The 27,835-nt window shown below is 36.8% G+C and overlaps 2 protein-coding genes across 2 annotated transcripts in view; one reads left to right on the forward strand and one right to left on the reverse strand.

The window, feature by feature from the left end:
* The first annotated feature begins 3,596 nt into the window (after positions 1-3,596).
* On the forward strand, positions 3,597-8,264 carry LOC146707546 (uncharacterized). Its single transcript, XM_085458937.1, has 13 exons — positions 3,597-3,695; positions 4,048-4,085; positions 4,386-4,470; positions 4,570-4,660; positions 4,802-4,890; positions 4,971-5,098; positions 5,193-5,244; positions 6,084-6,181; positions 6,283-6,419; positions 6,503-6,568; positions 6,756-6,802; positions 6,968-7,116; positions 7,835-8,264. The coding sequence occupies exons 2-13, from the start codon at positions 4,061-4,063 to the stop codon at positions 8,155-8,157; spliced, it is 1,290 nt and encodes a 429-aa protein (XP_085315063.1). The 5' UTR covers positions 3,597-3,695; positions 4,048-4,060; the 3' UTR covers positions 8,158-8,264.
* Positions 8,166-27,835, reverse strand: part of LOC146707547 (uncharacterized) — a 42,535-nt gene continuing 22,865 nt past the window's right edge. The window contains exons 2-4 of the mRNA XM_085460765.1: positions 13,534-13,605; positions 9,383-9,490; positions 8,166-8,819 (exon numbers count right to left, since the gene is read on the reverse strand). Of these exons, the coding sequence (XP_085316891.1) occupies positions 8,382-8,819; positions 9,383-9,490; positions 13,534-13,605 (618 nt within the window). The 3' untranslated portion in view covers positions 8,166-8,381. The remainder of the gene's footprint in view (positions 8,820-9,382; positions 9,491-13,533; positions 13,606-27,835) is intronic.

The raw sequence follows: 27,835 nt of genomic DNA on the forward strand, positions 1-27,835 counted from the left end.
ATGCATCCTATAGGTGTCCTAAGACTGAATATTTGTTGAGGACAAGGTTAATTTGCTATTTTTCTTCTGATTTCAATTTGTCAAACTACGTGACACGCTAGGAGTTCTGCAATGTCTTGGAAAATTAATGTAGAAAAACTGGTGCCAAGCTATCCATATCCAACAGTTAAGAACATCTGCTGATTATGAGATGAACTAATTTAATGTGTCTCTCAGTCAGAAATTTAGAATTTATGTAGTAACTTTTGGGATTAATCAGACAATGCTATGTGACAAACATAGCATAAAATGAGTAGGCACCTATCTTGGCACAAGGGAAATGACATGAAGTTTAGGTTAAAAAAAAGAGGTAGAATTCACCCATACCAAACTTACACAGTGATACGGTTAATATCATTTTAACTATTTTAAACATCAAAAACTCACTAATGAACATTCTCATTCAACTGTTAGTTTGTCTATGTATTTATCTATTTTTGTTTCGAAATCTAACTTTAAAATGGTTTTAGGGGAGTGACATGCTGTCACGTTTTTCTGGCAAAGCTAGGCACAGTGACTTCCTGAAGTCTTGTCATCACAGTATGTTTGCCAGGAACCCAGAACTAATTGCCAGAGCCACTCTGCTGCTGGTCAGATAACAGTACATGAAAATAATTCTTTTTTCAGATTCAAACTAGAAATGTTCTGTCATAGTGGTATTTACTGCAACAAATATCATATGTGCCAATTTATTCTATAAATGAAAACAATTTTCTTTTCCCATTGGCCATTTTTCCAAATTGTATTTCAGTGCCTATCACACCATAATGATTGTTTAATTTTTGACTCACAAAAATGTGTATTGCAAGGAGAAATAATGTCAGGCTTTGTTTGGAAGGTGGAGAGAGACTGGAGATGGCCTCTTGTGATAATAGATGTACCTGATCCTGTTGACCCTCCAAAATTTGTTGCTCATGTTCTCTAGAGAGGTTCAAGGGCTGAAGAGATAATAATAGCAGACACTGTGAAAAAAAGATTTCTCACAATAAATACTATCCCCACCTGTGAACCCAAAAGTGCTCAGTTGAAACTGAATAAATTCTTCTTTGGTTCAACTTCAACTATTAATGGACGTGACAAATATTAATTGTGTAACAAAAATTTCCAAAAGTTAAGAACAAACAGTTACTAAATACTTTAAAGACTTGCAAATCTTTATGTATTATATTCTCTTACCATACTAAGAGAAGTTCCACTGCACAGCATTATGAGTATACAGTATGAAGTTCCAAGAACAATTTCAGATATTGAGCCATATGTATAGCTGTTAATTATGAGTCACACAAAAGGTAACAATGTTCTTTTCTGAAGCTTTACTCTTTCAGGCATGAACAACAAGTTGAAATATTTCATTAAAATATAAATGGCCAATGTCATGCTCAAATAGTCTGGGACATTCATTGTTCTCCCTCATGGCCATTGATGTTGCTTGTTGCATCCTGCATGAAAGCTCTTTGCCTTTATGTTTCTTAACATGTAGTATTTAGCAGGGTTAAATTTACTCAACCCAGTCTCCTCCAATTGAATGTCTTCTTAGCATAACATAATACTCGATAAATACTGGATGAAATATGAAGAATCAAACACATTTTAGATGATCGTGACAGTTGTGAGGTTTTTATTTTGTCAGCCTGTGAGGCCTAAAAAGTCTTTTTAGACCTTCTCAAATACCACAGGTGTTGACAGATGTTCTAAAGCTGGATGTGTGTTTCGACCACCTGAATAGTGCAACTGCATCGATGATAGATTAAAGTCCCTGTGGTAATAAGGATATTTTTATGCTGTAAGTGTTTCTGGAGATTTGAGCAAAGATATATCCAGTGCCCATAAAAGTCCCGGAAGATTAGAGGGCAGAACACATTAAAAACAACTTGAGTATATTCTTGGTTAACTGTTACATCTTCTTTTGAAATTAGCCCTGCCTAATGCTTGTGTATTGTATAGCCTTCTCCAATTCCATTAAATGTTTTGATTACTATTAGTATGTGTTGTTTGGACAGAGCTGAATGATCTATAAAAAGCAGAGTGGAAAAAAATAGATATAGAATGCAGAGCCAAAGTGAGCATCAAACGAAGATTCTCAGAGTGATTTGTCTTTATTCTGATGTAGACATGACATTTTTAAGGGTATATTCTGAGACCTCATAGCGTAACTTTATTTTAATTAATTTCTTATTTAATGGGTTATTTCAGATCCACTACCCTCTGCTCACTGGGTAGAGTTTAACAAAATGACTGATTTTTCTAAAATTATTCTGACCAAGTGATTATTTTACCTGCAATCCAGAGAACTGCTATTGGGGGTAAATAATCATCATATACAGTTTCATTTTGTTCTTCCAGGTGGACATAGCCGCCATGATTTCATCCCTATGATGTGGGCTGCTTTTTGAAGCCTCGATTTTGCAATCACAGATTTGTTTCTGGAGCCATAACTGATTACATGTGAACAAAATGTTAGAAGCTAAAATGATTTACAGTAAGTTGTTTTGGTTAGCAAGAGGCATCCATAGACTGTATGAGTGCATCCAACCAGAACATTGGCACCTCTATGGGGATATTACCATAAAACTAAACCAGAATTCCCATAATTAAAAAAAAAGGAAAATACAAGAGTTCTCAACCGTTGTTATGGCGGGGTAAACACACTAAAAAGAGACCAAAAGAGGTGGTTTTTTTTTGTTTGTTTGTTTGTTTTTTAATTTAGTTATAGTCCAGGCAGGCTCACGTTTTAGCTGGTTTATGGAATTTGATTTGATTTTTAACTCTCTGTTTTCAGGGGTTTTCAAGAAGTATGACTTCATGAGGGGAGGTGGGAAAAACAGAAGGAAGACTGGGCAACAATTGTCGACTGTATACTATTGTTACAGAATAGGATTTTAAGACTTGTAGACTAATAGAAATTATGGCAATTCATAGAACATTAATATCAGATACAAGTGCACTCGGAACAGGTTGACAGAATCTGGTTTATTTCGTAGTATCAAGTTTCTGTTTTTTGATTTACTGAAATGATCTGTCTGACTGTTCTTTGTACCCTACTACACCAAGGTACCAGCTTGTCAAATATATACACCTCATCACCTTAACAAGGAAAAACATTTTGTTTTTCTGCATATCATCGTGGTATGGATCAACTTGTGGAAAGGAGAGAACAGTGACTGTGTAAGATTTCAGGCTGTGGACAGCAATGTTATGTCCTATCTATTATTTGAGCAGTGCAACATTTATGTCCTCCGGTAATTTGAATGCGACACAATTTTTAAAAAGTTGTCAAAGGTATTGCACAGTTGCTGTCAATGTTACCATTCAAGATGTAGCCCCAGAGAGAGAGAGTGACCAGTACGGTGTACATTTTAGGACATCGTCAGGTATCAGAAAAAAAATTTTCAGGTATCAGAAAAAAACTTGTCAGGTGTCAGAAAAAAAATTGTCAGGTGTCAGAAAAAAAATTGTCAGGTGTCAGTTGTCAAAAAAAAAATTGTCAGGTATCAGAACACAAGGTACCAGAGAGAAAATCTTCCTGCAGGTGGCGCTGCTGTCATGTCCCACCCGAATTGATTTCCAAATATGTCATCAACGTGTGACCGTGGGAGAGCGTAAGGTCATTGACCTCACCGGAGTTTTACCGTGGTTCAGGCTCCTAACGACACAAGGTAAGTTTAACTTTTTCTCCCTTTTGTTCATATTTTTGCCACAGTTGTGTTATATTAAGTTGCAGTTATGTTGTGAAAGTTACATATCAGAGACGGAAAGCCAGTTTTGTACGAAACCAAATCAGTACTATTTTTGTCTGGCTAATTCATTCTAGCTAGCGACAGTGGTGAAACGTGATTCAAATTTAAACTGTTCAGTAATTGTTTTGTATACATTTCAGCAAATGGACAAGCTGAAAGCTCACGAGCAGCCTGCATCCTTTCTGTCGCTCTTTTTCTTTATTTCTCTTTTCTATATTGCTACTGTCGGGATATTTTTTGATCCCGATATGTTTTTTTCTGTTGTTTTTAGACTTTGCTGCAATATGTCATCTGACGATGATGAAAGGAGTATCCGACTCTGGCTGGTTCCCATGACTGTACCAAAAATACTTTTTTTTTTTTATTAAAAAAAGAGCATTAAAAATAAATGACTAAAGTACAACTTATTTATTAACTACTGTTCACCTCTTTCGTATCAAAGAAGTGTATTTTTTGCTACACATGTTTTATTTGTGGGCACTGAATAGACGATGCTTTTAGTGTAATTGCCACATAAAAAGATTTAGTACTTTACTGGTTAATTACTTATGTTCAGTGTAAGAGGTGGGTGATCAATTAGACTGTTGTTGTTACACTTAACCTTTCAAGATATGATGATAATAACATTGTTCAACAAAGGCTTAAAACAAAAGGAAATCAGCTGTGCACTGAATTCATATGGGCATAAAATAAGGTAAGTCTGCATTTCAACAGTTTCCGTGACAACTCTCTAAAATGACAAAACATGCAGTTTGCATTTAATATAATGTAAGTCTGTGTTGTCTTTTAACAGTGAGAGGCATCTGAGACGAGTTTTAAAACTTCTAGGGTTGAAGCGAAGATGCCCCCAACGACCTTTTACTGAAATCCACAAAGCTGTGGAGGTAAGCGTTAAAACATCAGTGCAAAAAATATATATTTTCCTGAAGTCTGTGTCATGAGCTATTGTAGAAACAATAAATGTTATTTTCTGTAGTGATTTAAAAAAAAAAAAACATTCAATTGTCTGTTTGTTTGTTTTTTAGAGTGAGATGAAACAGTGGTCTCCTGAACAAGGAATCAGGGCAATGGTAAAGCGGGTAAGGGATGTCAGAGGAGTGCGGCCTTGTTACAGGTTGGTTAAATAGTGTGTATATGATCAAGTGTTCTCTTGTTTTACTGTTGAGCTCAGAGTAAAATCTATTGTTACTGTAGAGACGATGTTGCTAATATAATGAGGTATATGGATGCAAGTGGTCTTCAGAGGAGATCTCCTGGAAAGAAGAAAATTCCCCGTCGGAATTACATCAGCCGTGGTCCAAATGACACACGGCACATTGATGGTATTTATTTTATCTTTTCAATTAACCTTCCAAACATGTTTTGATGGTACTTCTGTTGAAACAAATTGTAATTATTATTTGTTGTTTCATATAGGCAATGATAAACTGAAGTTCTTTGGAATGTGGATACATTTGGGGATTGATGGGTAGGTTTGAATATGGCATTCGCTACTTAATTTATTATATTCAGTGATAGTACAAAGTTGCTTCAAGATAAGGATGTGCGGTAAACTGAGGTGTTATCTCTCCTGAGTAGTCTAGGGCAGGGATGGGCAAGTCCAGGCCTCGAGGGCCGGTGTCCTGCAGGTTTTAGATGTGTCCTTGATCCACAGCTGATTCAAATGGCTAAATTACCCTCACAACATGTTTTGTAGTTCTCCAGAGGCCTGGTAATGAACTAATCATTTTATTCAAGTGTGTTTACCCAGGGTGATATCTAAAACATGCAGGACACTGGCCCTCGAGGTCTGGATTTGGCCAAGCCTGGTCTAAGGGACCAAGATAAAGTATGAATAGTGAAGGAGGATTCAAGATGGCGGTTTTTAAAAGGCTTATTTCCTGCTAGTCTTAAAGTTCCATTTCAGACTGGCAGTTAATTTCAGGGAGGGCCAAGACCAACACAACAAACAAAACATCCCTGATATAAAGTAAACAGAATTTAACTCCAAAGAAAATAAAATGTACAATTTACGATAACCTACCTAACCAACACATAAACAGGAGAATACAAGGGATTACAAAACAAAAGGCAGCTCTCCCCTCGCGTCAGTCTGAACACAGTCAAGAGTCACATTCAATTCCAAAGGCATGTAAGCCTACACAACTATGGCAGTCAAAATGGCCGGAGGAACCAGAAACAACGCCTAGACATAATACAATGGAAAACCAGCATACTCTTGGGGAATGTAACAAAAACCAAACATAGTGCCAAAACATGATTAAATCATATGTACAAGTGGCCACTTTTCTGTTTCTTTCTTTTCAGATTTTCCAGGAAGGTTCTATGGCTAAAGGTGGGCACATCCAACCGCAAGCAAAACTTTGTGGCCAGATACTTCTTTGAGGCTGTTCAAGAACAGGGTGGTATGCAATATACTAAAAAATGGGGGGTTAAAAAAGATTACATTTTGTTAATAAATTTATTTTTTCATCATTCACTAATTATCTTCAGTTTGTGTCTTTAGGCTGTCCTCAAATGATTCGGGGGGACAGAGGAAAGGAGAACCTTGTTGTGGGTCAAATGCAGATGGCATTTCACATGCGAGATCTTGGGAATCAGGCATGGAGGTGCTTCAGAATGGGGACATCAGTGCACAACCAGGTATGTCTTTAAGCTGGTAAATGACTATTTCTAAAGTAACAACCTGACAACAAAACTGATAATGTCATGTTTCTGTTGTTTAGAGAGCTGAATGTTTCAACAGTATTTTAAAGCGGACATGGATTAAGAAATGGCTGACAACATTTGAGGTAAAGCAAATCTTTCACCTGTAAAACCTATTAACAAAGAGTAGCCATCCAAATTTCGTTAAACATACGATGGATTCGTTTATCTGAAAACACAAGGCCAGAATCTGTGTTTATGTACATCTGTACCTTTTCACTAATGAAATTCTCACCTTCACAACTTATGTCTTTTTCAAAACAACATGCGTAGGCCATGATGGAGTCTGGGATCCTTGAACTGGACAATCCTGTGCACATGTAAGTCAATATTTTTAGACATGAAAAATAATCAAGCAGCAGTATGAAAGTATGTGGTCTAGGAATGCCTTTGTTTTTTGAGTACTGATTAAAATTTAGCTTTTACTTATTCTACCTCAAAGAAGCAGATGAACATATTAATTTTTTAATTCTCCTTTTTCATAGCAACTGCTTGCAGTACTCACACTTGCCACTGCTTCAAAGAGACTTAAAAACGGAGCAAACAGTTTGGAACACCCATGACATCCGCAAGCAACGCAATGCACCTGGTCCATTTGGGAAACCCGACCTTCTGTTTACCTCACCACCTCCTGGTATGTCATTTGAAAGCCTGTGGGGTTTTATTTTTTTGTTTGTTTTTTAACTTTCATTAGTTTACTTTTACTTTGATATAGCACTCTTCACAGGATAAAAACCACAAAGTGGCTTCACAATAATATAAAACAGATAAACATAAAACAGCACAATCGAACATACAGAATAAATGCAATCAAGGAAACGTAATGATGGAGGCAGAGCATTCCATGACCTGGGAGCCACCGCTTTGGAAGATCTCTTGCCTCTGGTCTTCTGGTGGGACTACTAACAGCCATTGATTAGATGATCACAGGCTGGGAGAGGGAGCGTGGGGTTCTATAAGATCAGAAATTAAGGCAGGAGCTTCACGATTCGGAGCATTGAAAGTCATTACTAAAATTTTAAAATGAATTTTCTAAAATATACTGGAAGCCAGTGTAATGAGCGTAAAACTGTTATAATGTGCTTTCTCTTTTGTGTCTTCTGAAGAAGCCTACTTGTAGTACAATAAGAGATTTCTGAATTTCTACTGTCAATACTAAAATGGCTTCATATTGACACCTTTAACTAAAAATTTATCTAAATGTTTGAGTGATATTTCCATCTTTAAGTTTCTGTAATAACATCTGTAAACACTGACTGCTTCTTATACAGGTTCTAGAACAGCTTTGTCATTATTCATTTATTTTTAACATTCAAAGTGAACATCTTTTCAATATTGTCTTTCATTCGCAGGATATGGCAATGTGCTGCACATTGTTGACCCAGACCTTTTAGACTATGCCAAGCAATTAATCTGTGAGAGGGAAGAGCCTTCACTGGTAGCAAACCAGGAATTCAGAGACATGTTCCAGAACATTTTAGAAAACAGCCAGTTTCCCTGCACACCTGATGGTTGCCTTGCTGCATACCTCATGCTAGTCCAAGAGCTCACAACTGCCATGAACAGAAATGCAGTTCCTACACTTTCTACGTTTGCCGAGGCAAATGACATATACATCTTTCTGAAGAGAGAGAGGATGGAAGGTGCACCAGTAAACATTTCCAATGACCAATAAAATCATACAACAGTGTTTGTTAACATTTATTTATCCTTGTTTAAAATCAACAGGTAATTTGAAAACTGTCTGACCAACAAAATGTACAATAAAATGTTGAAATACAATTGACAAGGTGCCATCTTTCATAATGATTCAGTGTTTCATTTACCACAACTTTTGTTAACAATAATGTAGAACATAATTCACATTGAAAGACTTTTGAACTGCAGACTGTAGCAACATTACCACTTGTAGCCATATCGGCTCGTAAGATCAAGGCCTGACTTGAGAAACTTAACAACATCAGATGCGGAAGGCCTTGAGTCTGGGTCATAGCTCACCAAACCACCAAGAAAACTGTTTTTGTCACTGAGATGTGATAGGGCATGTGGTGGGGTTTTGGTGGCCATTAGTGCAGCCAGTTCTCTTTGTTTTTTAACCATCCACGGAGCGGAACCCGTCAGGATCTCCAGATATGTGGCTCCGAGGGACCACATGTCTGTCTGGAACGAGGCCTCTTCAAACATCAGTATGCATTCAGGGGCCATGTAAAGATATGTGCCACCAGCTGGACCAGTAGCCTGGGCAGTGAACTTACTCCCTTGACGAAGCATCACAGTGTCTCTTATGTTTGCCATGCCCCAGTCTGTCAGGACTGCCTTCTTAGAAGGGTGGTGAACCTATAAGGTATACATATGAGAACTTACCAGGTTGTCTAAAATTTCACAAATGTTATCAAAAATGTCATTCCAAAGACCACAGCTCATAATTGGGGAAAAAAAAAACCCTCAAAGCTTTTAGCACCCAGATCACCCAATCACTGCAGATTTATTCTGAGATTGTTTATTATACCCAACATTAAAATTAACAGATTGGTTAATGATCCAACCCGGTTTTATAGTCCTGTGCATTTTTTAATCCCCATTCCACTTAAGCAAGTGGTACAGACTAATAAAATAATAGAAACTTTCAGTTTGTAAAGCCTAAACTTACAACATGTTTGGGAATTTTGTAGGTGTGCAAGAACCAACATATTAAAGAAAAATTGGACTATTAAAGAAACAATGTAAGGCTTCTTACTTTAAAAAAAAAATCCTTTATATGAATATGCCAGAAAAGTTTCTCATTGTTCAAATGTAGTGTTTAATAGACTGAAGAGAATAAAGTTAAATAAATAATATACTATTTTTATTTTGATCTTCAAAAACAAAGTGGAGAAAAAGAAAAATACAATATGGCTTACCATGACATTTGCTGGCTTTATATCCTGGTGAATGATTCTCTGTGCATGGATGTACTCTACTGCCATGGATAAGTCCAGTGATATGAAACCGGCATCATCCCCTTCAAGCTATCAAGACAATATATAATATTAATAAAACAATGCATAGCCAGGTGTGACAATCTAACATGTCTACCACTGGAAATGTATTACTTCAAATAGGATTAGTATTCAAATGCAACTGCTCGTAAGCTTTCAGCTTGTCCATTTGCTGAAATGTATACAAAACAATTACTGAACAGTTTAAATTTGAATCACGTTTCACCACTGTCGCTAGCTAGAATGAATTAGCCAGACAAAAATAGTACTGATTTGGTTTCGTACAAAACTGGCTTTCCGTCTCTGATATGTAACTTTCACAACATAACTGCAACTTAATATAACACAACTGTGGCAAAAATATGAACAAAAGGGAGAAAAAGTTAAACTTACCTTGTGTCGTTAGAAGCCTGAACCACGGTAAAACTGACACCTGACAACTTTTTTTCTGATACCTGACAATTTTTTGTCTGATACCTGACTTTTTTTTTTTTTGACAACTGACACCTGACAATTTTTTTTCTGACACCTGACAATTTTTTTTCTGATACCTGACGATGTCCTAAAATGTACACCGTAGACCAGATGCAGTCAGGTAGGCTGGAGTATTGTCAGATTGCACATATAATTGGTATTTCAGGAGAAACTCACTTGACAGCCTTTGCAAAGCAAAAGAAAACAGTCTCAGTGTATCATACAGTGGCTGTCAATAGTCTCAGATGGAGGAGCAAAAAGTGGACTAGACTTTATGACAACAATCAAACTTTATATGTTATAACATCAATACAAGTAATATTGATGTAAAAGCAAGTGAGATGCAAGGTTAGCACATATTAATCTCCTTTTTTTTTTAAAACATAGTCATTGGGGAGCTGCCGATGGAGTCCAAACCCTCTTCTTTATTAAAAAATTGCAGGAGATGTATGAAAATAAATTCCAGTTTGGAGAATTTTTATGTTATATGTAGTTAATACAAACAAATACAAACAAATGTACTATTTGTTCAAGTTTTACCTTTGGGTCAGATTTACCTTTGGTCAGTATAACACTAAATAAGACTAAAAATAAATAAATAAACAAACAAACAAAAACCTGCATCTTATCATTATGCATTATGTGGATTCTTTTCATGTCAGGACCCTAATGCTGACCACAAAATTTATTTAGGCAGACACACCCAACGGGGAGAAAGGTAAATAACAAACTAAACAGAGGAACGCCTGAACTGGACGAAACTAAGACAACAAGACAAAACCCAGAACACGGGAGGGACACAAGTGAACCACAGGGGAAGGGCAGGCGCGACGAAAAAGGTTGGGGGAAAACTCACACAATATATATAGACAGGAGTTGGTCGGCGGAAGTGGAAATACATAGGGAACACAGCTGATACAAAAGAACATGGCACCACAGGGGAAGCCAAACTAAACACACTGAACATAGACCACAAGACTGTCAAAATAAAATAGGACAAAGGAAGACTAAAACAATGACTGAACAAGGGAACAGGGTAGTGAAACTGGCAGACACAACTATGGAGCACATATAGAGGGCAGGAAGGGCTGGGGAGAACACATATGACAGACAGGCAGGCACAGAATAAACAAAGGAGGGGAACATGGGAACTAAATGGGGAAAACCAAGACATGAGGATCAGACACAGGCACATAACAGAGACACACAGAGAGGGGCACAGAGGACAAAGACACAAGGGATCCTAATAAAAAAGTAACTAAACTGATCATAAGTAAACTCAGAGGCGTAATAAGAATTAACTCAGAACTAACCAGTTAAATGAAAATAATAATAATACATAAAATATACCAAAACACAAGAAAACTCAAAACACCGGGTCAAATGACTCAGAGCCATGACAACTATGGAAAAGTTGACCTTTCAAAGTAGAGCTTGATGCAATATTGGCCACAAAATAGACAGACACAGAAGTTTATTCCCTCAGGTTATATATATATATATATATATATATATATATATATATATATATATATATATATATATATGTGTGTGTGTGTGTGTGTGTGTGTGTGTGTGTGTGACAGGCATGCAAAAAGACAGAAACCAGGAAGAGGGAAAATACTTTTTTCATGCCACTCTAAGTAAATCAAGATTTTTACAGATTATTCTTACTAGAAGGATATATTCATTCTTTTTATGGAAATTGAAGGACAATGAGAACATTGTAGAAATCATCAAAGTCATACTCAAATGATATATAATACAGTCTTTAAGTGATTTGCATATCCTCTACAATGTTTATCTCATCTTTGTAAAGTACAAAGTGCGTAAAACAATCATGTATTTTCTGACAAGAGTAGTTCTGAATATGATAATTGTCTTAAAAAAGTTGTAACAGATCATTTAGGGACTTTTCATGTTTTAAATTCAGTCACACATAATTGTGTATGACTGCAGGAAATATGATTGCACAGAATGTTTTTTTACCTCCTCACTGCCTTCCAAATCACTCCAGCACCCTTGAGGTAAGTGTTTTCTTCCTCAAGGGAAATAGACAAACATTCACTTCTGTCTCATTTGTCTTTTGTTGCTTGGAAGTAATCGTTCCTTTTTACAAGTTTTCAAAGTTAAAGCTGCTTCTAGGGTTTGTGGGAGAAGGTCTTGCACGAATCGCAGTTTTTTAAAAAATCAACTTGAAGTCATCAGAATTTTGCTTTTGATAAGAAAATGGGAACGAAGAGCATTCAAATTCTTTGAACAACAGACGCACACAATCATTCTGACGTTACTGGACTCTGGTAATTATTTTGCCCAGACTATATCACTGGGACAAAATTTTGTACTTGAAGTACAAAGAACAGATTGCAGCATTCATTTAATTTTGCAGTCACTACAAAATAATCACCCGACCTGTCAACACTGATGAATGTCAAAAAGAAATAAAATCATGCTTTCATGAGTGCCTTCATGTTTCCTCTAAGGATTCGCCTTCACTCTGTACTTGCTGTCAAACCCTGGTCTAATTTCATACAACCAGGGGGTCCTAAATGTAGACGCCTACATGATTGACATTAATAGTAAAATTGGTAATTTCATCATCTGACTGGGAAAAAAACGTCTTTACATAATGAAAGTAAAGTTTTCATTATGTAAAGAGGAGCAATAGCAAATATTTGAGGTGTTCAGATGTTGATTGTTGTTTTGTTGTTGTTTTTTACCATGAATGCAAAACCTAAATATATTTTTGAAACAGAAAATGAGGGCTATTTTTAATGCTTAAAATAATAATAAAAGTAATAATACCAAGTAGAATCTTTTGTTCTATGAATTGCCAGTCATAGCAATTTCCTAACTCATATTTTCTGTTGTTATTGCATTTTCCACCGTGTCCTTGAAGCTATCATAGACGCAAAGATGAGGCAATCAACTACATTGGGACCAGCTGGACCAAGGAAAAATGAAAATAAGAGCCCAGTCACGCTTGCAACTCATCCCCAGCAGTGTTTGCACCCGTTCCGGTTCTGTAAGTGCCGTGAATATACACCCACCTGTTAAATCACAGATATGTGGTTTCAAGTATGTGCTATCACAGGTTTTTGAGATAGATTACTGTTCACCACTGATGTAGAATAAAAATCTACACTTATGTAACCTAAATGAACAGATGTGAATATCACATTTTAGCTATTTTAGCTTAAATACAGTAATAGACACAGTCATTAGAAAGATTGTCCTTTTACATCATAAACTCAGCATTATGTCAAACAGTCCAGAAGAGCAGAGCAGAGCAGTACAACAGCTGCTGAAGAACTGTGGTCTCAGGTAAGGCCTTACAGTGACTTAGTAATAAGATGTATTACTGCTCTTGATAATTTGCAGAACACACAATACACATCAGAATCAGTATATTGTAGTATTTTACATGTTCAAAACTCATAATACAAAAATAATAGAAATTCATAAAGTGTTATCGAATATATAACATAAAAAATGATGTACACAATATGTGTTTATATGGTGGAGGATGTTATGTACTGTAAACTTTTTACCCATTTGAAAACAAGAGTATTAGACAATTGTACTTCTTCACTACTAACTCTTTCATACTGCATGCTGTCCACACGGCTGACTTTTGACAACTGTATAGCAATGTCAGAGTGGAAAGTTGCCTGCAGGGTAAAAAGTTCAAGAGTATGATATACATTTATCACAAATTTTGCAGGGCAGAGGACAATATCACTGTCTTTTCAGTGGAAATAATGTGTTTCTGTTAGCGCCAATGACAACAATAGGACCAGTATCAACAGATAGTGTAATAAAAGTGAGCATGCATTTGACAACCTCAAAGAGATGGTTTAGTATTACGTTACCCTTTAGGATGTTAGAAAGAGAATGATCTTCTTACTGCATAATGACCTGCAAATTTTTCTACTTCCTTTGCATTTTTATTAACTCTAGGGATAGTGGGATACAGGTAATAAAGGGGATCACCTCTTTAATCCTTTTTAATGATCCTGTTCCTACCCCTGAGTGGGATGCACACATTGCATTAATGTGAATTTTAATGTGTATTAATTAATGTTTGATAATGGAAGGTCTCACATGATTAGAAAAAACAGGATAGCAATCCAACTATTTCACACTTTTGAATATGCACTCTTGAAGTTATCATTCACATTTTCACTCAAAGCTTTCAGTGCACTTAAAGTCTTTCTATTGGCATGCACGAAAAGGTTCCAGAAACCTAAAGTCCGCATGATTTGAGGAAGACAGTTCATGTTGTGGTGTTCAAAATCTCAGCTGGATTTTGTTATTTTATTTTATACAACCAAAATAAATCTGCAGCTGCTCTGCAACACTTCATGAAATCATTCCTAAGAGGATTATGTGATGTTTTGTTTCAGTTGTAAGGACCTTTTCTATGTACAGAGCCCTTTGATTGGAAACTGGTCATTTGTTCTCCTTTAAAACGAAGACAGTTTATAACGTCAGCAGTTCCCTGACACAAAGGTAATACATTTCTATTTTATCATAAAAACAAAAAAAAACATAACTAGTACAGAGTCATGCCAGAAATATTAGGCAAAGAAGTCACAAAAGCACAATCATTTTAGATGTTTTTGTTTTGTTTTTTAAATTTAAATAAAATTGCCATCCTCAAAAATTCACCACAGACTGCAAAGTAACTGTAGCACAGCCAAAAATGTCCTCACCAGGTGATTTGGATTAATGAACAACTCAGTCAATCAAGCACAGATATATTATGCTCATTTTGTGCTGCTGGACAGTAAAATCATTTTGTGTATGTATGATAGGCATTCACAATCAATGCTGTGTTGTCTAGATGCAGATAAAGTCTTCATCTATAGACATGTTTTTTAAGAAGAAGTGCAAATAATGATTACCTTGTAAACAATGATGACAAATTATGTTTTGATTACTGGAGAGTGATAGTATTTGGCTCTTTTGAAACGCTAAGATCAGATAACAAGCATGAAATATCATTGTGATGCACTAGGATGTTTCAATTTGCAAGACTTTCTATGATTAGTCGATTGCTATCTGTACACTCCCAGCATAATGCTGCTGTATAGGATGGCACGTTTTTCCGGTACAGTGAGCCATCTGCTATCTTATGACATATTTCCATAAATGTGGAGAGACTGACAAGTAGTTCCATCTTTATAACAACAATGTTTGTGTTAGTAGAAAAACATTATTTAATTTTGTATCCTGACTTTGGTTTTAGTGACCTAAAAATTCCCTCTTGTATGAGTCTTTAGGTTTTTAATCATAATAGCAGCTAAATGTAACTCCAACACCTTTATTATCCTCACTATGAGATAATAAAAAGAAGCAAAATGATAATACTCAACGGACGCGTCCATAATGAAGATGCATATCAGAGTCAATGATCCTGTTTTCTCTAATTATGTAATCAACCTTTTGTCAGCTAACGCTACATGCTGAAACACTCAATTAGAATCAGAGAGGAATGGACTGATTGTACAATTTATATAGAAACTTAGGCACTGACCTTTAACAAAAAGCTAGATTAAATCTATTAAATCTATTTCATTAGCATTCATCAACTCAACAGTAGACTGAGAATTAAAATTAGTTGAAAATCATGTGCAAATACTAATAAGTATTTGCACATTTTTAAATAAAAAAACATTTCTCAACTGAGTTTGTGATGTTTCGTATACTAATTTGTGATAATTTATTGGCTTTGTCTGATGATCAACAATTCATTTTAACAAGAAAAAAAAAATATTTTGAACTCAGGTTTCTACCTTCACAGAAAAAACAGTAAACACAAAATATAAAAATCAGTAAAACTTTTATTACCCAAACTTTTTATGGATTATCCTCAAACTTCACAACAGTATACTCAGACTTGGGGGACATGAGTACCTAGATTGGCTGAGTATTTAACCTTGACCTTCGTTTGTAACACCCAATGTCAATATAGTTGACCTTGGGGAAAAAACATATTGATTAATATATCATATAAATGGGCATAGAGAGATCTGTACAACACACTTTTTATTTTTTTCAGTCCAACACACTACAATGTCATAATGACACCACAATAGGCTGACGTCAACATATTATAATAAAACCATCATAAATCAGCAAAGTTTTAGTGCAGCTTTTGGCCTTCGGGGAGAGATGTGCTCTTTGAGTGCTCCTGTTTCCTTTGTTTTTCTAAGAGAGTCTAAGAGGAAGGACGGCAGTTAATGTGAAGAATGTCTATATATAGGAACTAAACACGGCATAATTTAAGACACCGTTCTTTAGTGAAACTTTGCATTTGTATATCTACATTTTTTTTTATCACAGATCCTGCTTGGATGATAGGAGTCTCGCACAAACCTTTTGAGAGATGGCTTGCTGTTCTTTATAGATCTATTCATTTTTTTAAGCTGCTTTTCCCAGAAGGGTTTTGTTTCTAAGCTTTACACTTCAAAATACTCCAACGATGTTCAGCTGAATTCAACTGCATGGTCAGGTCATTGCTGGAAGATTTCACCATGGCAAACTTTTTTGAGGCTGAATGAGATTTGTTCAGTATTTTGAGTATACAAATTAGTATTCATAATGTGATCTATGAATTGTAACTCACAGTTTGAACAGCCCCATATCTGGACACAACAAATGTATGTTTCACACTCAGCATATGTTCCAGTTCAAACATATTAGACCCCATCTGATTAAAAAAAATGTACTTGTGATATTTTTTAAAACTTGTATTAATGATGATTAATGATGAGATTAACAGGTTATTTCAGCCATGCATTCTTAAAGCACTTAATACACAGTAAGGTGCTTAATTAAATGCACTGAACAGTCCATTACAGGTTACACTGCTATGCTGAGCTTGCCATGTTATTTTCATTTAGTAAACCATTTTAAATTCAGTTTTTCCTTGTTAGATTTTTAAACAGGAAATGGAAAATAGTTATTTAAAAAAATAAGTAAAAAATGGTCTAACATGCAGACAGGCATACATGGAAATAGATTACACAAGAAATAGAGTCTATACAATTTTAATGCTACACAACCTGAATTCGCATAGGTAAGTTTTATTGTAGTTTTTCTTGTAATTTCTTTAAATAATCTTGAGGGATAGTTCTGCAGGCTTCTTGAAGGACAGTCAAAGCTCTTCTTTGGGTGTTTTCTGACTTTTGTTTCATTCTCTGTCAAGACGATCCCACACTGCTTCAGTAATTTGCTCTGGGGAGGCCAATCCATGACTTATAGCACTGCGTTGTTTTTTTCCCTACTCCTGTATGCTTTTACTGCTTTGGCAGTGTGTTTGGGATCATTTCCATGTTGAAAAATGAAACCACTGCCAATATGACACTTTCCAGATGGTATTGCATGGTGGAAGACCAACATAGTTTTTCTTCATTTGCTTTATAATTGTAGCTTACCTGATCAACTGCAGCCATTTCCTGCTCTCTTTCTCATCACGAGGTAAAATGACAGGTGAGGTTTTTTGTGGTTGTTTTGTGTTGTTTTCTTAAATAAATCAGGAAGACAACATTGCATCATGTTGAATAGGCGAGAGCCAAAGCCGACTCAGACCTGGAAATAGTATCTTTTGTCATCACCAGCAGATACAACTTTACAACAAAGCAGCACTTTGGACCCATTCGCAACCATTTTCATCTTGGACATCATCTCTATAAGATGATTTCATGCCTTTGTGTCCTTTGTACCTACCGAGCAGTCACTGGAACACTAGCTTCCTTATAGAATTCCAAGTCAGATACACCTACTTGTCTGCTTCAGTGCAAGACGGCATCCACTGTATTGTGCCTGGTGTCACTAACTATACCTCATTATTGCAGCATACTATATTTTATATTGGCAGCTACATGTTAAAGAGAGATGTAATTCAAGTGGGTAACATATTTAAGATAACCAAGAAATTGAGCAGTAAAGCTTATCATCAAAGATGGTGTTTAAAAGTGGGGTTATGATCCTAATCAAGGTCTGGATGGGTGGAACTTCGTGGCCAATTAGCACTATGAAATCGTATTTTCTACCGATACAAGATTGGTTGATGGACTTCTAATCATTTCAGTTCTACTGTGCTGACAAGCATATAGTGTAGCTGCCCACACATCATCGCTGCTGTCTCACTGCTTGTAGTTTGAATAAACTGCACCTTTATGATTCCTTTTCTGACAGTTAATTATATTTTTCTTTTATGTGACATAAATGCTCAAGAGTATGTGTGGGCTGATAATTAGCTCATTGACACCTGACAGATATATAAAGTTAGATTATGCACATATGTATTGAAGCTCCGCACACATGGTTCACCTACACAGGCACTGTCACTTATTTGGCAGGACTGGACTTACTTTTACTACTATGCCAAATGCAAAGTAGATATGATTGTTTTGCCCCTCCCCATTGCGTCGGGTCAACCTAGGTTAGTCACACCTCTAGCAGTTTGTCAATACAATGTCTGGTGTCCTTCTGTAATGGTGACATCACTGGTCATTGCATTTTCTTCCAGCAACAGTCATTTAGTCTTCTGTTTCCTTTCCACTTTTTTTTTTTTTTTGGCCACAATAGATCCAAACTATATGTTGCCGACTTTAGCTAAATAAACAGTAAATACAGAAAGTAATAAGTGAAGGGGAAAATTTTTTACATGTTTATTAAGAAAAAATAAGCTAGTAAATAAAGTTGTTCAGGCCAATTAAAATATCCCTTAATAGGGTGGAAACCTCTCCAAGATGGGGATTTTTGTCCTGACATAGTTAGCTGTAATAAAGCAGACTTCAGTTAATTTAAACTCTGCTGAACAACCAACCTCACCAAGCATCATGACGTAAGTCAGAACTGTCACAACTAAAAGTGTCATATAAGCCACTCGAAGTTATGTCACATCAAGGTGCTTTATATTGTAATCCCCAACAATCAAAACTACTTTTTAAGAGGAAGAAACCTCTGGCAGACCCAGGCTCAGACAGGGGAAACCATCTGCTGCAAACAGCTGACGATGAGGGTTCAGGGGCAGGGATAGCTCAGTAGGTAGAGTGGTGGCCCCATGATCGGAAGGTCGGGGGTTCGATTCCCCTGAACAGCTACCCTGAGGTACCCCTGAGCAAGGTACCGTCCCTACACACTGCTCCCCGGGCGCCCAGTGGCTGCCCACTGCTTCACTGAGTGAATGGGTTAAATGCAGAGAGGGATTTTCCCCACGGGGACCAATAAAGTACACTTTCTTCTTCTTCGGAGACGGGATAAAAAACATACAATGACACTGCTTGTTGTCAAACACTCCTGGTATCAATGATTGGTCTGCCTCAAGTCACCTTCATTCAAAACCATTTGCCATCTCCCACTTTGTTTTTTGTTTGTTTGTTTGCTTGCTTTGTCATCATGCAAAAAAATCTTTTGAATAGGAAATACTCTGTAGAGCAAAACAGAAACTAAGTTTCACCTTGGACACATATTGTCACGCCCATGAGAAGTTTTCTTTGTTTGGGTTAGTCCTTTTTCTTTTCTATCTTCTTTTTGCATTTTTATCAAAACCCCAACAACCAGTCTTGCATCCACATAAGAGCAAAGCAGATGACTCCAGAAAGCTTAGATGAGGTGGGTTATGTATTAATGTAAACAAAGCTCAGTGCACAAACTCTTTCATCACTTAAAAATATTGTTCTTCTAACCTGGAATTCATTGTGATTAACTGCAGAACTTTACTGCTGCATACACCTCTCCATAATCTAATGCTAAGCTAGCAGTAACAAAGCTACATTATGAAGCTATTGGAAAATAACAGACAGTACATCCAGAGGTGATGTGGCTGGTTTTAAGCACTCTACCTTGAAAACAGGAACTGGTGTTTGCTTTTCAGACTACCTGCAGCTCCCACATGGACATTGATAAATACATCTCTTCTGTATCGGGTTACATAAATACCATCAACAGTTTTACCACCCAGAAACAGATTACCTCACATCCTAATTGGAAGCCATGGATGAAGAGGGAGATTTTATTGACAAATGCTTCCTTCAGACCGGGTGACGCACAAGCCTACAGCTTATCCAGGCCTAACTTGAAAAGGGCGTCAAAAAGGCCAACCACGTGAAGGAACATTTTACCAAGTCCGACATATGTGGCAGTGATTGCAAGCCTAATAACACCACTTCCTCTTCCACAGCAGTCTCCTTCCTCAATGACATAATAGTTTCTATGCTCGCTTTGACAGACGGTCCCAGCAGACAGCCAACAAAGCTAAACCACCATCCCCTCAAACTCTCCACCTCTGAGGTCTGAGCTGTACTATCCTGGATTAAAGCAGGCAAGGCTGCAGGTCCCAATGGCATTCCCAGACATGTGCTTAGGGTATCTGCTGGACAGCTGAATGGAGTTTTTACCAATATTTTGAACCTGCGCAAGCAGCTGTGCCGATAAGTTTTAAAACCACATTCATCGTGTCATTACCTAAACATTTCAAACTAGCACTCCTGAATGGCTTCCACTTATGGGTATACAGTAGCACTGTATAATTATTAAGTGCTTTGATGTGGTAGTCCTGGTAAATTCCAAACCCTGTCTTCCACCTACACTGGACCCCAACTAATGTGCTTACTGCAAAAATACAGGGAGTATGGAGGATGCCGTCTCTATAGCGTTGCCCTCCATCCTTGACAATGAGAATACTGTTTGTTGATTTCAGTTCAGCATTTAATAAGCTGATCACTATCTTTCGTATCAACATCCCACTCTACAACTGGACACTGGACTTTCTGACAAGCCCCAGCAGGACAGACTGGACAACAACCACTCCTCAACCATCGTTCTATACACAGGTGTGTCCAAAGCCTGTGTGCTTCCCACCTTTTTCCCCCAGGGATCAATAAAGTATTCTGATTCTGATTTTTATTTCGTCTTCACACATGATTGCAGGCCTTTACATGCTACTAATAGTATAATCAAATTTCCTGCGTGTTTTGTCTATACGCCTGCACTTCTGGTTAGAGGCTAACTGCATTTTGTTGCCTTATACATATTGTAGTGACAGTAAAGTGAATCTAATCTAGAGTAATCAAATCTATTCTGAGCTATATTTGAGCTATATCTTAACTGTTATGTGTAACTTACTTATGTTCCCATGTTAGTTGAAACTAATGTAAATAGTTTTAAAATGATCTTGTGCTTTCTAACAAAAGAAATAACTTTGTTTTTTAAAAAAAGAGCAATAATCTTAAAGAGAGCCAAAATGGTGATAAAATAAAACGTGATCTGTTTACGACAACCCTCCTCACTGTGATCAGCTTGTTGTTTGGCCAGCATGTCTGGCCTTCACGCCAACAATTTTCACTTTGATATAATATCAAAAGATATCCTTCGGCACCTACAGCTTATCCAGAATATAGCTCAACCCAGCCTTCATTAATTGTCCTTTGTCACACCCTGCCTACACTCTCTGCAGGAGCTGCTCATATCAAAACCCCCACAATCTTGCAGAGCTTTCTATTCTGCCTTCAGAGGCCACTTAGCTCCTTTCCTGTGTGGTTATCTATCCATAGAGTCTTAACTCTTCTCTCTCCTGGCACTGGATGGTGAACAAATGACCTTCCCTTTGACCTTCCTTTTGACAACTCAGGAATAACTCACATCATTATTTCCATTCTGAATGAGTTGTGCCCCAGCAAAAAAATTATTTTTCTCATACAATCCTTCATCTTTATGTGCACCATAACATTACAGTGTTCAAGTATATAGACTGATGTGGCATTTCCTAGAGAGAATAAATAAATGCTGGCTGTTAACACAAGAGTGTTTATACAGTTTAAATCAGCATGTAGATCTGCACAGAAGAAATTACAGTAATTTAGTTGAAAAGAAGTCACACTGATGAGTGAACTTAAAAAAACAAAACAAATTGGTATTAAAGACACCTCTTAGCATAGAAAAATAGTGGAAGTTGTGCATGCTTAAATGTCTACAGGTTCATTTAGCATTATTTTCTGCTAATTCCTTCTCTACACTATTTTTCTTCTGCTGTTTGCCAGTGTGAATTCATAGGGAGCAAGGCAATTATGTGGGAAGGCATCATGCCTAATAAATAAGGCATAGGGAAACATGTGGTTAATAACAAACAGAAGTAAGTGGCCACCCATAAACAAATGGACAAATAAGAAATTTATATAATAATTATATTGATTACATAGGATAATTATAAAAAGAACTGAATACTATTTAAGCAATGAGCTGAAAAATTGGGTTTCATGATAGATTGTGTGTAGTGTTACCAACAACAAAACAAAAACTGTCCAATCTAAACACTCCACTGATGTGAGTGGTTTGCCATTTACAGTAATAGGAAAGATATTCATGCCACAGTGTATTTACAGATAAAGATAGTATGAAGTCTAAAAAAGCTGAAGTTATAATGAAATTTAGTGTTTGTTCACTTTAGATGATGGCTCCTCTGCTGACCTCATATGCATCCAAGAGAGAAATTTCTGTTATGGCAAACTATTTGTTGAGTTGCTAGCCTAACTTTCTTGCTGATACTGCAAGCCATTGTGCAACCCCAGCTCCTCTGTTTCATTCTCTGTTTCATGGTAAACACAGGTACAGTTAGTTCATGCCAATATGACATTCAATCTGCCAAGAATTACACAATTTAGTGCAAGGTCTAATTGGACAAGCACTGCTTGTTAATTGCAGTCAGAACATGTGTACATTAAATATAGGCCCACTGGAAAAAATGTGTCACGGTGAAAATCACATGTGCTGTCTATGGTCCTGAAATTATATCCATTTGAGTGTAATGCAAAACTTTATGAAGGTAAACTTTAGTTTAAGTCATTTAGCACAGTAAAAGTAGTGGCTTTAGTGGGTTTTTTGTCTGTATGGCATTTGTTGGGAAACATCTGAAAAAAAACTATGAGAATATAGATAAATGTAAATAGTGAATGAAGAAAGCAAGAAGCAAAGAAATAGCAAGAGAATAGCATATAAATACTATTGTTTTAGTGAGTATGCTGAAGCTTATGCTTGTTAAAGGGGGGCATCAATATGACACACAGGCTATATATTGGGCAGAGCAAGTCATTAATAATTCATTGACCCTTCACCCCCTTATTTTCCATTTTCTTGCTCTGTGGCTGAGCTAACTTGATGTCAATATTATATTTCAAAACACTAATGTGCAAAGTGCAGCTGTTATCTGGTGAAGAGAATTGGAAACATAAAATGCTCAATAATTTCGCAGGAATATATTTCTCGTATGTGACTTTATAACACTTAAATGATTTAAACATTGGTGCAATTACTAATCAACCCTTATTGTAACAAATATGCAGATTTTTGCATTACTTGTTCCATAATTAATGGCATTTTTATACACATCCCCTCATTTTAAAAGGCTCAAAATTAATAACATAATTAAGATTGTTTTAAATGAATGAAAATCCTTTGCAGCCAGTGCCTGCCTAAATTCTAGAGCCCATTGAAATCACCAAATTCTGTGTTTCCTCCCTTGAGATTACTGCAGCCACCTTCGGCTGCTGCTTGTTTTTGTCTCTTTGTGCATTTTTAAAGTTTATTAATGTAAATGCATTGATCAGACCAAAACCAGACAGCACCTTCAAACTATCAAACCATTTAAAACATGAAAAACAAAAAGAGGTTGCTATTAAGAATTCCTGTGCCTGCCATTTATCCATCCATCCTCTTCCATTTATCCGAGGGTGGGATGAAGCCTGTCCCAGCAACCGCAGGCTCAAAGGCAGGGTACACACTGGAGAGGTGGCCCTGATGCAGGGCTAACACACAGAGACAGACAGGGTCTTAACTGCACCTCACCTTGCTTTTAGTCATCCACATATGTGTGTAGACACATCCAAAACTGAGACACATCGCCATTAGTACAAAGACTACAAATGCATAGTGTTTAGAAAAATGTTTGAACCGACCATCAGGTCTTTATAGTTAGATTCCAAGGAGCCACACTAAACCACTTAAAACTGACCTATGATTCACTGAAGCATAAAAAAGCACCTATAATTTAAGGAATGAGCCACTGTTGTTTCTATTCACAACAAGCAACTTAGCAAAGAACTAGTTTTAAATTCATGTTTAGGAACTTTGTTACTAGCAGCCTATTCGGGGTTGTCCTTAAAAACAGTTGCTGGGTTATAGCGTTAAGAAATAGAAAAAAAATCCAGCATGGACCTAACCTGAGAGATTCATCTGGCCCTTCAGTTGATCCGTCTACTGTTCAGCGAAGCCTCATCAGAAATGGTCTCAGTAGAAGGTTGGCTGTTGAGAAAACATCCTTAAAGAAGGAAAATTCTACAAAAACATAAATGAAAATCAGTGACAGCTGGATTTATGGAGTATTTCATCCAAATGTGAAAAGTTTGGCTCAAATCATCAATATGAGGGGAAAAGTACAATAATTAGTGTCAACAGCTACACATGGTGAAGGCTGTCTTGATTTGCACCTGCATTTGAAACAATGTTTTTTCTGGGTTTTCTCTTTTTCTTTTTCACCATGCAATCCCACCTGAAAAGTGGCTTTTTTCTTTTTCATTGTATCCTATATTGTTTTTCCAAGGACATTTGTAAATGTTCCAATAATTTGTTGTAAAATATTTCCTATTTTTTTAATTAAAACACAGAGAAACAAGAGATGGCTAACGACAGAAAATAATCATTGGACATCCTGACTGAAAAACTGAAGTAATAACAACTGCAGAGAATGTGTTGCATTGGTATGCAGTTAAGTTGCTGCAGGGGCATGGACCTGAAACCCAAATTCAACCCAGTTTTTTAGTTATTTCTTCCAGTGTTGGATGAGATGATTATGATTGCAGTAAATATTAAAAATGCTTTGATGCAATCAATCAAATGTGGAAATTGTTTCATATCATAAATCGTGTCTTCAGAGAGCAGTATACAGCAGGAATGGCACAAAGCACAAATATCTTTGATTAGCAATAACCCTCTTTGGTCACGTATTTAGTGAAAATTCCAGAAATTACAGCCAACAACCAGCATGTGTCACAATAGCTTCTCATAATAATAATAATAATTACAAACCATCTGCTTCACCTGTTAGTTCACAGCAAGCTCATCACTCCATTTTTTCAGTATTGGCCAGATGTTCTCAAAATTGCAAAACCTTCATTAAATAATTTGGGACTTTTTAAGCATCTGTTTAGTTTTCTAATTTGTTTGTTTACTAGCCAACGCAACACATGCTACAAGCTATGCCCTCTGTCTTGTTCTCTTTTTTCCGCTGGCCAATGTGTTTTCTACCAGCAACACATTACACACATGGGGGCAAATTATTGCTGCATCCTCCCTTAAAAAGAAATAAATAAGCAAAAAATACAAACCAAAACCGCATATTTGGACACCTGGCAAGTTTTTCAGACTTTTCTGACTGAACTCAGGTAGTACCACTCTAGCTTATATAATATATCTCTGTGTATGTGTATGTTAGAGAGAAATGGCAGCCAAGAGTAAAAAGATGAGGAAGAGAGAGCCTGTGAATTATTCATCCAGTCCTCTCTTCTGCCCTCTGATTACACACCACTAAACACCTTATTACATCCATATATAGCAGTCTACAGTTGAAAGGATGACCACAGGTATTGGTGGGCTCCTCGCTGGCTTATTACCTATTACCTGCACCAGATATCAAATTTCCTGCTGTCTGTGTAATTTTAGAATTGTGATCTTGATGTTTTTTGCTTTGTTTTGTTTTTCTGCCACCCGCTTCTCACGCAGCCACTCACTCAAAAAGTCCTTTTGGCATACCTGTGGAATTAGTAAGGATAATAACGTGGGACACTGTTGCACCGTAACACTTGGCAAAATAATGTGGGACTGAAGTATTCATTTTCAACAACCTCCATTACTCTGAAGTGTAGGCATGAAAATGTAATCTGGTACAATTTAATTAGTGCATCAAAATCAGTCTTCTGTAGCAAAGTTTTCTCGAGTGATATCTGAAACAAGGGGAGTGGGAGTGATGTGCCACTTGTGGATGAACGCAGTCGCATTTTTCTTATAATGACTGACTGGACTGAGCCGAGTTTAAGTCGTTTAGCACAGTAAAAGTAGTGGCTTTAGTGGGTTTTTTGTCTGTATGGCATTTGTTGGGAAACATCTGAAAAAAAACTATGAGAATATAGATAAATGTAAATAGTGAATGAAGAAAGCAAGAAGCAAAGAAATAGCAAGAGAATAGCATATAAATACTATTGTTTTAGTGAGTATGCTGAAGCTTATGCTTGTTAAAGGGGGGCATCAATATGACACACAGGCTATATATTGGGCAGAGCAAGTCATTAATAATTCATTGACCCTTCACCCCCTTATTTTCCATTTTCTTGCTCTGTGGCTGAGCTAACTTGATGTCAATATTATATTTCAAAACACTAATGTGCAAAGTGCAGCTGTTATCTGGTGAAGAGAATTGGAAACATAAAATGCTCAATAATTTCGCAGGAATATATTTCTCGTATGTGACTTTATAACACTTAAATTATTTAAACATTGGTGCAATTACTAATCAACCCTTATTGTAACAAATATGCAGATTTTTGCATTACTTGTTCCATAATTAATGGCATTTTTATACACAGCCCCTCATTTTAAAAGGCTCAAAATTAATAACATAATTAAGATTGTTTTAAATGAATGAAAATCCTTTGCAGCCAGTGCCTGCCTAAATTCTAGAGCCCATTGAAATCACCAAATTCTGTGTTTCCTCCCTTGAGATTACTGCAGCCACCTTCGGCTGCTGCTTGTTTTTGTCTCTTTGTGCATTCAGTTTTGTATTGAGTAACTGAAAAGCATGCTCTGCTGGGCTGAGATTGACTGCCTGACTCATGCATTGAAGATTATCCCATTTCTTTGCCTTGAGAAACTCTTGGATTGCTTTTGCAGGATGCTTTGGGTCATTATCCATTTTCACTGTGACGTGATGTCTGATCAGTTTTGCTGCACAATCTGAGTGGAGCATACACTTTGCAATTCATCCTGCTGTTCCTATCAGCAAACGCATCATCAATACACACTAGTAGCCCGGTTCCACTGGCAGCCATACACATCTATGCTATAACATTGCCTCCACCATGTTAAATAGATAATGTGGTATGCTTTGAATCATGAGCTGTTTCCTTCATTTTCCACTTTTTTTCTCCAAGCTCCAACACTCCACTTTGGTCCTCGCTTTGATTGTTGCCATTTTGAACAAAAAAAATACTTGTTCTTTTAGACAGGATTCAACAACACACAAGCAACTTACAAACTAGTTGGCCATAGGGCTGCATTGTCCTATGGTGGTTAGCACAATCACGTCACAGCAAGAAGGTTCTGAGTTTGATTCCAATCCAGAGCCTTTTCGTGTGAAATTTCTATGCTCTCATATCTGAGTGGGTTCTCTCTGGGTGCTCTGGCTTCCTACCAAAGTTCAAAAACATCCATGGGGTTAGGTTAATTTCTTGTTTGAAATTGGCTATAGGTGCTAATGTGAATCTAGGTGTTGACCCTGTGATAGTTTGGTTACCTGTCCACCGTGTACCACACCTCTCACCCTATGACAGCTGGAATAAGCTCCAGTCCACCGTGACCCTGAATTGGATGAGTGGATGAAAATGGCTGGGAGAGTTGGTCGTACTGCTCCATCAAAGTCTCAAATACTCTAAAGTTAAATATCAGATCTTTGTATACCAAGTATAAGTTAACATATCACAGCAACATTTTAGTACAAATAAGAAAATCAAAAGTGAGAGAAATAATCTAAGATGATTAGTAAACAAGGTCTTTGAAAGACATGTTACCAAAGAGTGGAAGACACAACCATTTTAGGTGGTTATTTCTGTTATCATTAGGTTT

This window comes from Copadichromis virginalis, linkage group LG6 (genome assembly GCF_057382275.1).
Source record: "Copadichromis virginalis isolate Kocher_CV1m ecotype Utaka linkage group LG6, C_Virginalis_male_GT1.1, whole genome shotgun sequence".
In the NCBI taxonomy this organism is placed as follows: Eukaryota; Metazoa; Chordata; class Actinopteri; order Cichliformes; family Cichlidae; genus Copadichromis; species Copadichromis virginalis.

Bases quoted from the DNA above. Each gene is read 5' to 3' on its own strand.
- LOC146707546 (XM_085458937.1), top strand. From the start codon at position 4,061: ATGTCATCTGACGATGATGAAAGGA. The intron at 4,086-4,385 runs GTATCCGACTCT...TAACCTTTCAAG, and splicing joins ATCTGACGATGATGAAAGGA to ATATGATGATAATAACATTG. The intron at 5,099-5,192 runs GTATTTATTTTA...TGTTTCATATAG, and splicing joins TGACACACGGCACATTGATG to GCAATGATAAACTGAAGTTC.